At 45.2% G+C, this 15,682-nt stretch overlaps 1 protein-coding gene across 4 annotated transcripts in view; it reads left to right on the forward strand.

Moving 5' to 3' along the window:
* Positions 1–9,871: 9,871 nt before the first annotated feature.
* Positions 9,872–15,682, forward strand: part of POU2F1 (POU class 2 homeobox 1) — a 97,735-nt gene continuing 91,924 nt past the window's right edge. For 2 of the 4 annotated variants that reach the window (XM_083736500.1, XM_083736505.1), the window contains exon 1: positions 10,203–10,356. In XM_083736500.1, the coding sequence (XP_083592626.1) occupies positions 10,299–10,356 (58 nt within the window). In that variant the 5' untranslated portion in view covers positions 10,203–10,298. Of the gene's footprint in view, positions 10,357–15,682 lie in introns of all 4 variants that reach the window. The other 2 variants (XM_083736498.1, XM_083736504.1) reach the window with 2 other exon arrangements.

Consider the following 15,682-nt stretch of genomic DNA (forward strand, 5'->3'; position numbering starts at 1 on the left):
CTAATTTCATGCTTTTTTTTTTTTACTGTATGTCAGTCAAGTATTGCCTGCAGTATAGAAGAAGAGAATATATATTTGATGCAAGGCTCCCTGGAGCTTTGCACTGTCCAAGAGTGTAGATACACTATGATGAGTATCTTTAGAGAAGAAACAATTTATTTCCTGTAAGAGTTTTTCTCTAAAGATATAATAGGCCACTATTCATGCTATCATCTCCACACAGTATTCAGTGTTCTATTATTTTACATTCCTATTCATAGGGGATTAATTTCATATTGTACTTGGGGAGAACTTGTCTTGCACATATTGTTATGGTCTTGTGTTCTGTGTTTTATAGGCCAACGTTATCAGAAAGATGCTGCTTTCTGAAGAGCTTTTTTCTGGTTGGCAATTGTATTTCAAGATATATTTAAAATATGAAAATATGTTTCCATACAGACATGTACAACCAGTGTAGTGTAGTGGCTGCAGGAATGCCCTTACAGGTTGGAAGCCCAGGTTAAAATCTTTTCACATATATAAAGATTCCTAAATGGTCCGGCACAAGCTACTGTCAATCAACTTTGCAGGGCTTTTCAGAGGCTAAAATGCTGCTCTCACCTCATTGGAGGAATGGTAGGATGCAAATAACAAGTGGTACCTGAAACAAAATATGCAATGTGGGGTACTCCTGTTCAGATGCTGGGCAGCGAGACATGCTCTTTACCAGGATACTGCATTCCATTCCAGTTCTCTGTATTGTTTTGTTTTTCCCCTCCCAACACATGCTTTCTGCAGCCACCAAAATATGCTCAATCCTCATTGGCCTATTATGAATTCCCCACTACACCTTTTAAGCCCCACCCAAATAAACTTTATTTTTTTATGTATGCAGTCTTGAGATTCCCTAAAACCTGACTGTGTGTGGTTCCTTCTGTGTGGATGGTGCTGTTTTGTCAATTAAATAATCTGCACTTGGAGCAAGTTATTACTGTACAGGCTTTTTCTTCTCTGGCGTAAAACAGTGATAAATGGAATGGAGCGGCTGACCTTACTCTTTTCTGTAGAAACAATGCAGTAACTAATCTCTTCACCTTCACATGGTATCGCATAAACCTCTGCATTCCCCCAAAGCACATACAAAAATAAACAGGGTGGAAATGCAATAGCTACACAAGGAAGGAAATGGCATGAGTGAATGCCACACAAATGTAAATATAGGGATGCCTAAGCAGGTGAAGGCTGAAATCTTGTACCTATTTACCTGTGAGTAAGTTCCACTGAGGACGCGGGTGGCACTGTGGTCTAAACCACAGAGCCTAGGGCTTGCTGATTGGAAGGTTGGCAGTTTGAATCCCCGCAATGGGGTGAGCTCCCGTTGTTTGGTCCCAGCTCCTGCCCACATAGCAGTTCAAAAGCACAACAAAGTGCAAGTAGATAAATAGGTACCACTCTGGCAGGAAGGTAAACAGTGTTTCCGTGCACTGCTCTGGTTCACCAAAAGCAGCTTAGTCATGCTGGCCACATGACCCGTAAGCTGTCTGTGGACAAATGCCATCTTCCTTGGCCAGTAAAGCGAGATGAGCGGTGCAACCCCAGAGTTGTCCGCGACTAGACCTAACATCAGGGGTACCTTTACCTTTACCTAACTTCCACTGAACTTATTTCTGAGTCGACATATACAGTATACATATAGGAGTGCACTGTGATTTTTGTCACAGCCTAGTGAATTACCTTGAAACCAGTGATGGTGGGCATATGTGGGCTGTTGGTGTTTGCTGCACAGGACTGACATTGGTCCAGAACAAGGTGTCCTGCCACTAGAGACAGGAGGAGTGTTATCAATGTATTATGCCTTCTGCAGTTATAATTTCTAGGAATCTGAGCTAGGCTGTGAACCAGGAAAGTCCTGGGATCAAATCTTGATTTGCCTTCCACTTTAGAGCAGACTCCAATAAGATACCGTACATCCTGAAAGAGGAGTTGAAAGGGGGAATCAGGAGCACAGAGTCTTTAAAGATACGTCCTGCATTAGTATTGCACATGTTCAAGCGAACATGAAGAACGTAACAAGAATAGCCACACTGGATTGTATACAAGGCCCATATACCATAGCATCTTATTTCCAGCCAGATGCTTCTAGCCATCATGACTGGCAGCCTTACACTTATTCTCCATGAATCTGCCTAATCTATGGTCACCTTGAGGCGGCAAAAAGCCACAAATTAATTAGGCATTGTGTGAAAAAGCTGTTTCTTCTGTCAGAATCTATTGCCTATTAACGTAGTTAGAGATGACCCCTAAATTCTAGTATTGTGAGGAGGGGAAACTTTTTTCTTTGCACTTTCTCTACTCCATATATACTCTTATAAAACTTAGTTGTTTTTGCCCACACTAAAAAAACCATTGAAGAGAATGCATTGTTCCAATGTCTTGAGCATTTTGATTCATCTTTCCTGAAATTTTTCCAGCTCTATGATACTAGGCAGATAGAACTCTGCATAATATTCCAAATGTGACCATACCATAGATATATGTGTTACGGGATTGGCCTCTTATTATTGAGTCCTTTCCTTAAAATCTCTTAACATCTACCTGCCGCCTCTCACCTTCCAATAGTAGTGCCTGCGGCAATGCCACAAAAACTCTGCACCCAGTGTGACCCCACAAGATGCACCTCCCTAGAACTGCCTCTAAGGTGGGGGATACACACGCACAATATATATAATTAATTAAATTTATATACTGGCCTTCATCTGAGGATCACAGGGAGGTTTATACAGTGGGACCTTGGTTTAAGAACAGCTTAGTTTATGAACAACTTGGATTAAGAACGCTGCAAAACCGGAAGTAGATGTTTTGGTTTGTGAACTTTGCCTTGGCATAAGAACATGTTTCGCTTCCTGTTGAGTGTGTTCCATTTCTAAATCAAATCCCCTGCTGTTATGGGATAGCACACCTTGGTTTAAGAATGCTTTGGTTTAAGGATGGACTTCCAGAACCGATTAAATTCGTAAACCACTGTACAGTGATACCTCAGGTTAAGAACTTAATTCATTCTGGAGGTCCAATCTTAATCTGAAACTGTTCTTAACCTGAGGTACCACTTCAGCTAATGGGGCCTCCTGCTGCCGCGTGAATTCTGCTTTCATCGTGAAGCAAAGTTCTTAACCCGAGGTACTATTTCTGGGTTAGTGGAGTCTGTAATCTGAAGTGTATGTAACCTGAAGCATCTGTAACCCGAGGTACCACTGTAGTATAAAAACACATAACAAACTAAACAACCCCCCCTCCCCAGTATAAAAGACCATAGATTGTTTAATTAGCCAAAGGACTGGGTTAAAAGGAATGTTTTGGCCTGGTACCTAAATATATGTAATGAAGGCCTCAGGCAAGCCTCCTCACAAGCAGGGAACCACTGCAGAAAATGCCTGTTCTTGTATTGCCACTCTCCTTCTTGCGTTGCTCTTCTCCTTCCCAAGTTGCCTCCGTCTGCCAAGTGTGTGGACTTATTTACTCTTTAGGCAGCAGAGCCAAGAGCAACTATTGGATGTCTCCATATGATATCATTAAATATGATCCTTCTGGAGGAGAAAACTAAGGGGCAGAGGGCAGAGAGGTTCTTTTGTTTTCCAGACATAGCTAGTATATATATATATTTAATCCTTGAATATCTTCCATTACACGGGTAACAGTGACAGCTGTACACAGGAGGCAACGTAGACAAGCAATGCTTTACCACTGCTGTGATTTCACATCATCAGTCCCCTCAAACAAAGACACATCGGCTTGAAAACCAAGTCTTCATGCAGGGAAAATGCCACGTTTTACTTTATTTTCAAAGAATTGTCCTGCAAATGCTTCCTTGATTAGATAGGAAGAAATAAACTGTCCAGGATTACTATCCCTCTCTTGCAGATGTTGTGTGCACGAAAACTGAAAGGGGTCTGTAAATTGAAAACCTGTTATTATCTCTACATTTTAGATGTGCATTGAGGCTAAAATATAGGGCTTACAACATGCCTATGACATAGTTCTACATGTATTTATTCTGTCCTCCACTTTAGTAAAAAAAGATCCCGAGAGTGGCTTACAAAGATCATTAGTAAGACAGAACATCCTCTTCGGCTTACAATGTTAAAAATATTGTCAAAACAAGGGGAAAGGGGTGGGGAAAGCAAGCTCAGACACCAATTCTTAAAAGTTACAGTTCCTATTTAATGACAAGCTAAAATGGATCAGTCCAGATAGCATGATAATAATTGAAGGATGTGACAGCTGGTCTCTCAGCAGAGGTGATGGCAGGATAGCCCTGCTTCACGCCTCTCCTACTCTACAGCCTGGTAAAGGGCATATTGCCGATGCAGCTGTGGCTAGTTAAAGGCTATAGGGGCTACCAAACAATGTAGTCCAGCACTGTTATCCACATAGTGCGGATCTGTGTGTAGCTGCTGTGGAGAATGGTACTGAGTCTGAGAGGTAGTGCTTTACAACAACTCCCTTTGTTTTTTAAGTCTGAGGCAGAGTCAGGAAACTCAGTTTAGCTTTGCTATCCCTTCTATGGTGTTCACGACGACTACTAAACTACTGGTGGATCCAGATCATAATTGGAGGACTTCCTCTGCATTCCATCCCCTGAGGTGCAGAGAGCAGCTAGTGCCTTAGCTCCTTTTAGTGGTACCAAGAATATTGAATTCCATTTCTAGTAAGATCTGTTTGGCCCTTCGGTAACAGGTAAAATATTGTTTCTTTCCAGAGGGCTTTTGAGGTGATTACTGGCTATAACGCTGCTGTTGTGTTGTAACTCTTTAAAGTTTTCCCTTGTTGCATGGGTATCAGGGCCGGATTTATGTATAGGCTAAGTAGGCTGGAGCCTAGGGCCTCTAAATCTAGGGGGCCTCACCAGCCCGCCTGCTCCCCAGCAGGCAGCCTCCCCTCTCCCACAATTGCAAACCCAAGACTTGATGCGAGGGCAGGGCAACTCAGGCTCAGCAACTATAAGACTCAGGGTAAGCCAGTGGGGCCCAATTTGAAGCTTTGTGGCCCAACTTCAAATCTTAGAGATAGAAATACAATCAATCTAGATTACCCTGGTGCGGGGGGCCCCTTAGGAGTGGCCTGCGGGCCCCAATTTGGCCCAATTGCTCCAATTGCCTTAAGGCCAGCCCTGATGAGAGACTCTGCAGGGGTTGGGCTGACAAGCGCTGCCACTTCCAGGTCCCTGGTATCACAATTCAGAGTATAGACTCAAGGACTTGTTATGGAAATAAAGGGGGGGGGGAATAAAGGGGGCAGTTATTGGAAATAATTTAGTCACCTCTCAACACCTCTCCTCCCTCAAAACCCCAGGACAATGAGCCTTTGAACTGCTAATGGAGAAAGCTCACAAATTGGTTTCTGTTGGCAAGACTTGTTGCACTGTTGCAAGAAAGTGTCAAAATTGTATCCCCTTGTACTCGACCGTGCTGATGGACCTTTGAAAATCACATAAAATCAATGCCATAACCATTGGGCGTGGGGCTATGGCCAAAGAAAAGAGGCTGACGACAGAACAGGAGGGCCCCTGCCCATATCTGGACACAAGCCGCTTCTTCAGGGTCCGGCCCAAGTGCAAGGGCCCTTTCTTCATGCACGCAAACACACGTCCTTTGACACGATCCCAATTCACGGCAGTCTTGCGCAAAGTCATAGCAGCCTGTGGAGTTGACCCCCAAGAATATTCCGGGCACTCCTTCCATATCAGGGCTGCCACTTTAGCTGCAGTCCAGGATTGGGACCCCACCCGCATCAAGACATTGGGGCGCTGGCACTCGGCAGCTTACAAAAGCTACATTCGTCCTGGCTCCTCCTCCTTAACACTTGCAATTTAATTTTCTTACAGGTTTGCCCACCATGAAGATCTGGGTTGTGGGGCACAGCATTGTCCATTGGGTGGCAGAGCATGCCTGGTCACACAATGGGGGTCGTAACCTTAACATTCACCCCAAGATACACATTTATTGGATGGGCCACCGGGGCATGCGTTGGCCAGGCTTGATGCCCATGCTGAGTAAGGCTGCAGCAGCACATGGCCCTCCGAGAGTCTTGATTTTGCACCTGGGGGAAAATGATCTAGTTGAACAAAAAGGCATTGCCCTGACCCTTGCTGCAAGGGCAGATATAGAAAGCCTGCATGCCTTGTACCCAGCAATGGCCACTGGCTGGTCCAATCTCCTCCCCCACCTGCACTGGAGAGGGGTTTCCAATCCCTCTCGCATCAATTATGCAGTGGAAAAAATCAACAGGGCCATGCACAATACCTTGCGGCAGATCGGCGGATTCTCTATCCCACACCCCACCATCAGGGCAGATTGGCTGGCATATTCAGGGCGGATGGAGTGCTTCTGACACCATTTGGTAATGACCTCTGGCTGCACGACTTGCAACAAGTCCTCAGGGACTGGTTAGACAGCAAGGTTTGATGGCAGAGCATGGGTGATTGTTCCTCGGTTGTGGGACTCTTGGCGGCGAGGCCCTTAGGGGCCTCGGGTGGCGGTTTTAGGCCTTGGGAAGGTATCCCTCAGTCTATCATCAAGTCGGGGGGATGCATTCATGCTCCCTTCCCATGTGGCAGTGCTTGCAGAGCCCGTTAAAGGGCAAGCCAGGAGTCCCTGGACTTAGAGTGGTGGCATGTAGATCAAACTCCTGGAACGAGGTTAGTGGAAGGGCATGCTGTGTAAGTGTGTGCTTTACACTCCCCTCTCACTGCACCTCATCAGCCTGCATATTCTCAGCCAGACAGGCTGAGAGGGTTACCTGCCAAGGCCTGTGCCAAGTTTTCCACTTCTGAATCTCAATTAAGTTGTGGTCAATTTGAACCCATACTGTGGTCTCTTGTCTCATTCTTTGGGGGGAAGGGTAGGCACCACAGACGGGTTTAGCGCATGTGCCGGCAAATAGTTTGTTCTTCTTTAGCTGGCGGGTAGGAACTTGATAACTGGGTCAAGTTGATGAACTTGGGCAACCTCACGACTCCCCTCCCTCCTTGTGACAGGATGATGTATCAGCAATGTATCAATGATGGTTCTGGAAATGTATTCTGGGTAGGGAGGGAAGGTCTTCAAAGAGCTTGTAACCCATGTTCAGGGTTCTTACTCTGTGTGCAGACTTGTTGCGCAACAATAAAGATTGTGGTCTACTGACAGCTGTTTTGCTCCTATATTTGGCTGGAACTTCCTTCTTCTGCTAACCGCAGAGAACTGCAGGGACTTTCACCCTGACAAGCTGGGCTGTTGAGTATCTTTACACCCCAAAATTTTCCATCTCAGAATCTAGAGCCAGCAGGCCCAGAGTCAACGACCAGCTGCACAGCCTTCCCTAGCTCAAGGGTCAGGTCAGTAGTGGTACATGCTGCACTTTAATCAGTGGGAGAGTGCGAGTGGGGGGCTGGCTGGGGCAGATAGACTAGGCAAGCAAGCTCTCCCAAGTCTCTTCCATTCCTTCCCTCCTCCTTGGCTTGATCAGAGCAAGGCAAGCACATGTGACTGGCACTGGCCTCACCCCTCCCAGGCAGAGAAGTCTATATTTCACACTTCACAGAGCCCTGTTGGTGCCTGCAGCATGCACTGCAGATTGCCCACAGGCAGAGAGAGGCCTTGGGGATCAGGGAAGGCAGCAGTGGGAAGGGAACCTCGGAGGGATCCAGAACTACCTGTAGAAGGTAGGAGGCCAGGTTGCAGGTTGGTAACTAGACCTCATCCTGGCTCTGATGTTAATGGGAAGGGGGAGACCAGGCTCCAAGCTAACAATCTTTTGCAGGAAATGGAAGAACTGGAATCTGTGTTTAGGCTGCATTTTTGGACCCGTGTGCTAGGTCATTTTCACAAGGTCAGCAAAGCCTTCCAAAAATCAGATCTGTTATTGAGTTCTTGTGCAGGTTTGTACAGTTCACTTCTGGATTTTTAAAGGAAAATCCAAGATGGTTTTGATGAGCTTGAGAAACAAGCAAAAGCCACCTTGCCAGATGTCAACTACAAAACAAGGAGACAAAGAGGGAATGGCAAAGAAATGACAGAAGTGCACCTGATGCCTTAGATGCGCTTTCTTCAAGAGATACGTTTAGGATAAAATCCTTTATTCCTTTATTAGATGCACTTAAGGCCAGTTTAAAAAGAAGTAGTACTGTGTAATGTTGCACAATTGTTTGCCATTTTTTCTAATTTGACAGCATCTAAGCAAGAAATTAAGCAAGGTGTTGAACAGTTGATGGAAGCATACCCAGAAGATATTGACCTGAAACCTATTGATGAACTTTTGCACTTTCACCTGTACGTGACACAAAGCCATAGGCCCACAGCAGAGCATTCTCTGTCTCATACAGACCTTTATCAAATTATATGTAAGGACAAAATTCATATGGCCTTTCCTAATGTGGAAGCAATCTTGCAGCTATTTCTTAGCCTTATGGCCACTAACTGCTCAGGAGAGAGGAGTTTTTCAGGACTCAAAAGAATTAAAAGTGATTTAAGAATCACAATGTTTCAAGAGAGGTTGTCTGCACTGAGCATTGTGTACATTGAAAGTGACAAACTTAGACAAACAAATTTTGATGAAGTTTTGGATGATTTTGCTATGAGGAAGGCTAGGAAAAAACATTTTAGCCTTCCTGTATTTGATGGTTGTAGTTTACTTCTTAATATATATTTTAAAACTGACTTTTTAATGACAACATAAAGTAGATTCTAAAAGTGCCACATTGTCAGGTAATCATGGTCATATTATTTACACTTCCCAGGCAATATAATTTGTAAACTCAAGGCGTTTTGTTTTTTAAAGAATAACATTACTTCATTTTCCTAAAAATTAATGCTTATTCCACAAAAGTTTTACAAAGTGCAGTTATTGCAAAAGTTTTTCAGTGTTAATTTTATGCATTTTTAAAAATCACCATGGTATTTAACAATAACATCTTATGTCCTTTAGAGGAGAAATTGAGAATTGCAAAATTTTAAATACCCATCATCATCCTTGGTTTCACTCAATTTTGTTTATAACACTCTTCCATTTTCTTCTAGCCCTGAAGGTGGGGGGTTGGGAGGGGCCTCACAAGTGGAGTAGCCTAGGGCCTCTCTTCATCTAAATCCGGCCCTAATTGGTATTTATAGGATACTTGCTGCTTGTTTTAATTTTTTTTTTAGTAAAAACAGCCCTGTGGATCTTTATTTATTATTTATTAAAGGCATTTTCACCCTGCCTTCAGCCAAAAGGCTCTGAAAGTGGCTTACAAATCAATTACCAACACAGTTCCTGACCTCAAGAATATAATCTAAAATACATGACACAAAAGGAAAGCGAGATGGAGGGAGGAGGAAAAAACGAAACTCAAACACCGGTTCTCAAATACATGGTCGTTGTAACAACCAGCTCAACTGGGGTGAAAACTATTCACTGCTAGGAGACAAAGGAAGCCAGTCTCTCAGCAGAATCCATTTTTTGTGGTTAGAAAAGTGGGGTGTTTCATTCTGTTTTGTTATTTGTATGTGTGGGTTTTTGTTTTCCATTGGTTTTGTAAAATTGTTGCGGTGGGGGGGATTTTATATAATAAAATCGTATTTCAAAAATTTCCATTCTGGAAATAGTTTAATAATATTTTTTAACATATACGCACTCTTATGTGGAGGTAAACTCTGCTCAATGCACCGGGACTTACTTTGAGAAAACGTGCATGGAAATAAAACACGCAGAGGATTGGGCTGCACGTGTTGGAATTGCAGAACGGGGCAGGCGCGCAGAACAACGCCAGTCTTCCCGCCTGCTCCCGGGAGGCGGAAGAGGGAGCAAAGTGCGAATAATGATCATAATAAATCCCTTAGCTCAGATTTCCCCGCAGGTGAGCGCTCAGTTCGTCGGATGCGGGCGAGCGCAGACTACTAAGGGGAGGCGGCTGGGCTTAACATGCGCGGGGCGCGCTTTTCCTGTGGATAACAAGAAGCCTTTTGGAGATGCCCCCCAAACTCGCAGCCTGCTAGCTAGCCCCTGTCACCACGAAGGCTGCTGTCACCCGCTCGGGTCCCAAAGCGGCGAAGAGCGGGAAAAGGCGGCAGCGGCAGCACCCGAGTGGCTCCCTCCTCCCCGCACATCTAGCGGGCGCCTCTCAGCGAAGCGAGGGGAGGAGGCGCTCATGCGCACGGGCCGCGTAAAGGCTGTGAGGCAGAGGGAGGGGAGCCGCCGATGCCGCGCGTGCGCAGAGGGCGCCGCGAGTGGGGAGGGGGCCCCTGCCGAGGAGGCAAACGAGCAAGGGAGGGTTTATCGGGCGGCCGATTTTGATTAAAATATTCAAAATGGCGGACGGAGGAGCAGCGAGTCAAGATGAGAGTTCGGCGGCGGCGGTGGCGGCAGGTAATCATTACTGCATTTTACATATTCATATTCATACTCGCACACGCGGGCGCCCCCCCTCCGCCGCCCGCCTTCCCCGCTTAGCATAATTTATTAGTACTCAGGATTATTATAATTAACGGCACAGGAGGGAGCTGGGGGGTGGCCGCCGTGCGGGGGAAAAGCGAGAGGCGCACGGAGGGACACGCGGGCACCGGGGGACGGGGGGCAACGGGCAGGGTCCCCCACCACACCACCACCCTCGCCCTGAGGAGCCCTGCTCGGGCAGCTAGGCCGGGCACCGCCGTCGCTACCACGAAGCCGCTTTACATATTCATATAGACTGTATAATAGGGGTAGCGGCGGAAAAGCGAGGCGGGGGGGGGGCTTCGTCATAATGACCGGGGTGTGGAGGGAGGGGGGGTGTCGGCGGTTGGGAAGAAGGGACGGAGCGGCGGGCGCGCAGCACCTTCCCCCTCAGCCTCCTCACCGGTCCCCGGGTGCAACCGCACCCCCCGGCCCCTCTGGTGTCGCATTGGACGGGGAGGGAGGGGGCGGAGGAGGGAGAAGTCGTGCATTTATTCATTTTTATTTTCTTAGCGCCTCGGCTCCCGCCCTGCAACGGCCCCCCCCCTCCGCCCCTTTCCCAAGGCAGCCCTGTTTCCCCCAGAGGCCGAGGCCTGCGCGCCAAACAAGGGGTGTTTGGGGTTACTCTCGGGGTAGGGCTGCCTGGCCTAAGGGGAGGGAGAGGGGCGGCAGTGGGGGCTTCCTCCTTCCGTGTGTGTGTAAGAAAGAGAGTGCGCGTGCAAATTGGAGTGTGTGTCTGTGTGCCCCCTACAGGAAATCTATAAGGGGCGGCTTGTCTCCCCCCACCCCCACCCGGAGGTGTCTGGGGCTGCCCTGACAAATCTTCGCCTGCCCTTCTGCGAGGTGGAGGGAGCCCTTGAATGGCTTGCACCGGATCATAGCGGCGGGGGTGGGGGGGTGCGGCGGCAGAGGAAAAGGGAGACGACACTTGACAATGCCTTGTCTCCCATCCCCGTATTATTATTATTATGGGGTGGCCGGGTCAGGGTTCCGGGGTGGCCGGCTGGCCGCGAGCGCACTGTGGCTGCTTTCTAATTCTCCCTCCCTCCTCCTCCCCCAACCCCGTCTCTGGTCTCCTTCTCTCTCATTTGAATAATGTCTAATTCGGGGAGGTTTATATTATTGAAATGGCCGCTCGGCTTTCCCCGCCTCTCATGTTTAGTAATTCAGGCCTTTAATAACAGCCACTCAGAGCCCAATGCCGTGTTTATATTTTACATTCGCCCCATGTGCTTTTGTGGTTCAATATGATTCTTCTTTCTCGCTCTCTGGCTTTTTTACATTTTCTTGGCAACGAGCAGGGCCTTGAGATCAAACCCAGGCTGTATGGAGGGGAGGGAGGAAAGCTAGGCCCGGACTCCTTTGGCAGGCGCTTAGGCCTCACTCTCTGCTGCTTGATTTATTTACTAATAACCAAAATGCCCCCTCTCATCCCCGACAGCAAAAACAAAACCCTCCTGGGGCATGAGCAGCATCAGATCTGCTCACAGCTCCTCTCTCTCTCTCCCCCCCCTTTCATGCCTCAAATATAAGGGGCTTATTTTTAATTTATAGCAACAACAGGACTTTCTAAGCTGCTCCTTATAGAGCAGTGCAGGTGTGGGGGGGGGCTTTCTTCTCCCTTTGTCCTGATTGACTTTTTCATGTAGAAAAGAACAGTTTCTCACAGTCTGAGGGACTGTGAAAACTGCATCTCCCTGAAATTAGCAATTCAGTTATTTGTAATAAATATAGTGTGTATTATCAAGCATTAATAGAATAAGTGACAATCTAGACAATCTAGACCCACATTATAAATTATGTGCAGTAATCTGAGGTGTTATTAGAAATAACTTCCATTTTGATATTTAGGATCTGAATGCTGTGGACAGAATATGTTTGGTATATAATTCTGTTGTCTCCTTTAAAGCTAGTAGATGTGTATTAAAGCTAAAAATGATTATGAGTGGTGAAAAAAGAGTGATTGAAAAAGGATGAATGTTCCTTATACTTCATGAAACTAGGAACACTTTTTTAGTTAAAACAAACATTTCAATTCGGCACAATGCCTAGTAAGTTACAGTAGCTCTCTCCCTAATTATTTTAAAGGTGGTATCTATTAATATAGTGCTAGCACACTTGACAGATTTATGTAGGCCTCATTAGTGACCATTCTCTTCAATCTGTGCAGAAAAATAACCTGACAGCAGGATATTTTACAGTATCTATGTCTGATTAATATTGAACAGTCCTTGAAGCATGACTATGAGCTGCATATACAGGAACAGTTTGAATTTTTGTAAATTTCGTGATGTTTTTATTTTATTTTAAAGTAATTGGTCTTCTGCCTTTTTTCACCCTTACAAAGTTTTCCCTTTCATGGTGTTGGCCAGACAAAAATGTAATATGATTTTATGCCTTAGAAGCATATGTTTCTGCACCTATTTAAAAAGATGTGGTCCAGCTGATGATGTCACTAGCCAGAGGACAAGGTGCAGTTAATTTGATTTATTGACCTGGAGCTAGGTGTAGTGGTGAAGCCTTCTCATAGGGAAACCATTTATCTGAAGACAATTTCCTTTCTAGCTACAATTCAACCACTGCTGTGGCCATAGATATTTTATCCAGAATGATAAAAAATATATATCGCATCTTATGAACAAAATTTTATTGCAGCCGACAATTTAATAATTTTTAAAGGATGTTTTGCTAACTGCAAATTCTGGTGTGTAAGGGAAGAGTTGGAGTTTTATAAACCCAGAAGCTTACTAGCCTCTCCATTTTTGGACTAAAACTGATAATTCTGTGTTCCTTTACTTTGTCTTAGTTTTTTTTAATTAACACTAAGTAAGGCCCCCTAACTGGAATGGGCTGTAGATCTAATATTGTCATTTTACTAGGATGTTTTCTCCAGCTGTGGCACAAGTATTATTTCTCATCAGACATTGATTCTGATATCAGGTTAAACTGAAGTTCCATTATGCTGTTTGTATGTAGCTTGTGGGGAGAAAACATTTGGTTTCCCCCTCAACCCAGAGTGGCTCATGTATTATTCTGTTCTCTCTCATGGCCCTTAGATTGCTTGAATGAAACTGAAATAGTGTTCTTAGCTGTTGTAATCACCTGTGGTTGTAATCACCTGTGGTCTTTAACTCAAGATTTATCAAATGTTTTGTTGGCTCATGCTGCTGCTGCATAGTAACTCTGGCATTAATAGGGCTCCTGGTATGGCTAGTGATATTAATAGTAAAAGGTAAAGGGACCCCTGACTACTAGATCCAGTCGTGACTGACTAGGATTGTGGCGCTCATCTCGCTTTATTGGCCGAGGGAACTGGTGTACAGCTTCTGGGTCATGTGGCCAGCATGACTAAGCCGCTTCTGGCGAACCAGAGCAGCACACGGAAACACCGTTTACCTTCCCGCCGGAGCAGTGCCTATTTATCTACATGCACTTTGACGTGCTTTCGAACTGCTAGGTTGGCAGGAGCAGGGACCGAGCAACAGGAGCTCACCCCATCGCTGGGATTCGAACTGCCGACCTTCTGATCGGCAAGTCCTCGGCTCTGTGGTTTAACCCACAGCGCCACCTTCGTCCCTGATATTAATAGTAGAAAGTGTTAATTGTGCTTAGGCTGACTGGAATAGAATCTGCCTGTGCACCTACTATGCAGTATCCATAAACTAAACACCATTGCCTCAACTTTCTGGTTCTTGTGATAGTCTAAAATTTGCTTTTCTATATAACATCTGTTTGGGAGTCTTGTTTTAATTGTTAAGACTTTGAGTTTCTTTGGTCCGCTTGGAGAGAAGTCATATATGTTGGGTAAAAGTCGTAAAACAGTTGTGCAGTTTGCTTGTCATTATTGCAATGCAAAATCATAGGAGAACTCTGACCAATCTTTTAAAAAACTGGGGTGTAGTTGGGCCATGCTAGCTTTACCATGGTTCCACATTATATTATGTAATTGTCTGGGTAACAGTCCTTTCTCATTACACTTACATTATGCAGTCAAGCTAGCATGCTATGGTTTAATTCAAAATAACTATACTTTGCCATGCATAGCTTTGGCTATGGTGTTTTAAGTCAGTATTGATGTTTTCTGCAGCAATTTAAAAGGCACCAGGGGGCCCTTTACTTTGTTCTTTGTGCAGTTGAACCTGAATTCGGGGCATTTCTTAAAGTAAAACTTGTGAAGAGTTACAGAAGATGGGAGTTGTCTGATTCAGCGGTGGCCTCCATTGCATCCTATTTTACTGCTGGGTGACTGTAGCTCATATCATGTAGTGCTGGTCTTTGCACAATGAAGGGGGGTATCTGGCTGTTCTTGGGTTTATTCTGGCTCTTTCATGCCAGGCAATGTTTGAGGCAGTCAGAAACATAGCAGGATAAGCAGAGGATCTCCCTCATCTCTCTCTATGCAACTAGCTCATACCAGAAACATACAGAGAGGTTTACTCCCACAGTCCATGTGCTGTTGAAATTGTAAGTAAGAGTTACTGCTGCTTCGTTTTGTGCATGCTGTTGTACACCAGTGACGCTTGAAGTCAGTGTGCTTGCCTCTATTTGAGATTTTCACCCAGTTTAGGAAGCCCTGCCACTCTAGCTTTTTTCAGTGTTACTTTGGACTCTTGAGCAAACAATAGCATTGGAGACCTGTGTTGACATTTCACACTGTTATGGTAACTAAGGTTGTAATCCTAGATCCATTTATGTGGGAATAAGGCAGATTGAATTTAATTCAGAGTAAACATGTTGAAGATTACATTGTAAATCTCTATATTCATATTAGCAAGAGAGTTTTAATTGCTTATACTTTAGGAAATCAGCTGAAAAGTGAACTCTGAGTAGAATTGAAGTAAGGTGTTGGTGAGGGCAGATAGTTTTTAGGTTCAGTGTGTAGGAATGACAATTTGGGTCCAGTAAAAGATACAGTGGTACCTCGGGTTACATACGCTTCAGGTTACATACGCTTCAGGTTGCACACTCTGCTAACCCAGAAATAGTGCTTCAGGTTAAGAACTTTGCTTCAGGATAAAAACAGAAATCGGGCTCCGGCGGCACGGCAGCAGCAGGAGGCCCCATTAGTTAAAGTGGTGCTTCAGGTTAAGAACAGTTTCAGGTTAAGTACAGACCTCCGGAACGAATTAAGTACTTAACCCGAGGTACCACTGTATAGCTGAGGTTGCAGTATTCTGGTCTGTACATCACATTGGAACATGTGATGTACAGTGGTACCTCAGGTTACATACACTTCAGGTTACAGACTCCGCTACCCAGA

The sequence above is a fragment of the Podarcis gaigeae genome, assembly GCF_964106915.1.
Source record: "Podarcis gaigeae genome assembly, chromosome: 4".
NCBI classification, from domain to species: Eukaryota; Metazoa; Chordata; class Lepidosauria; order Squamata; family Lacertidae; genus Podarcis; species Podarcis gaigeae.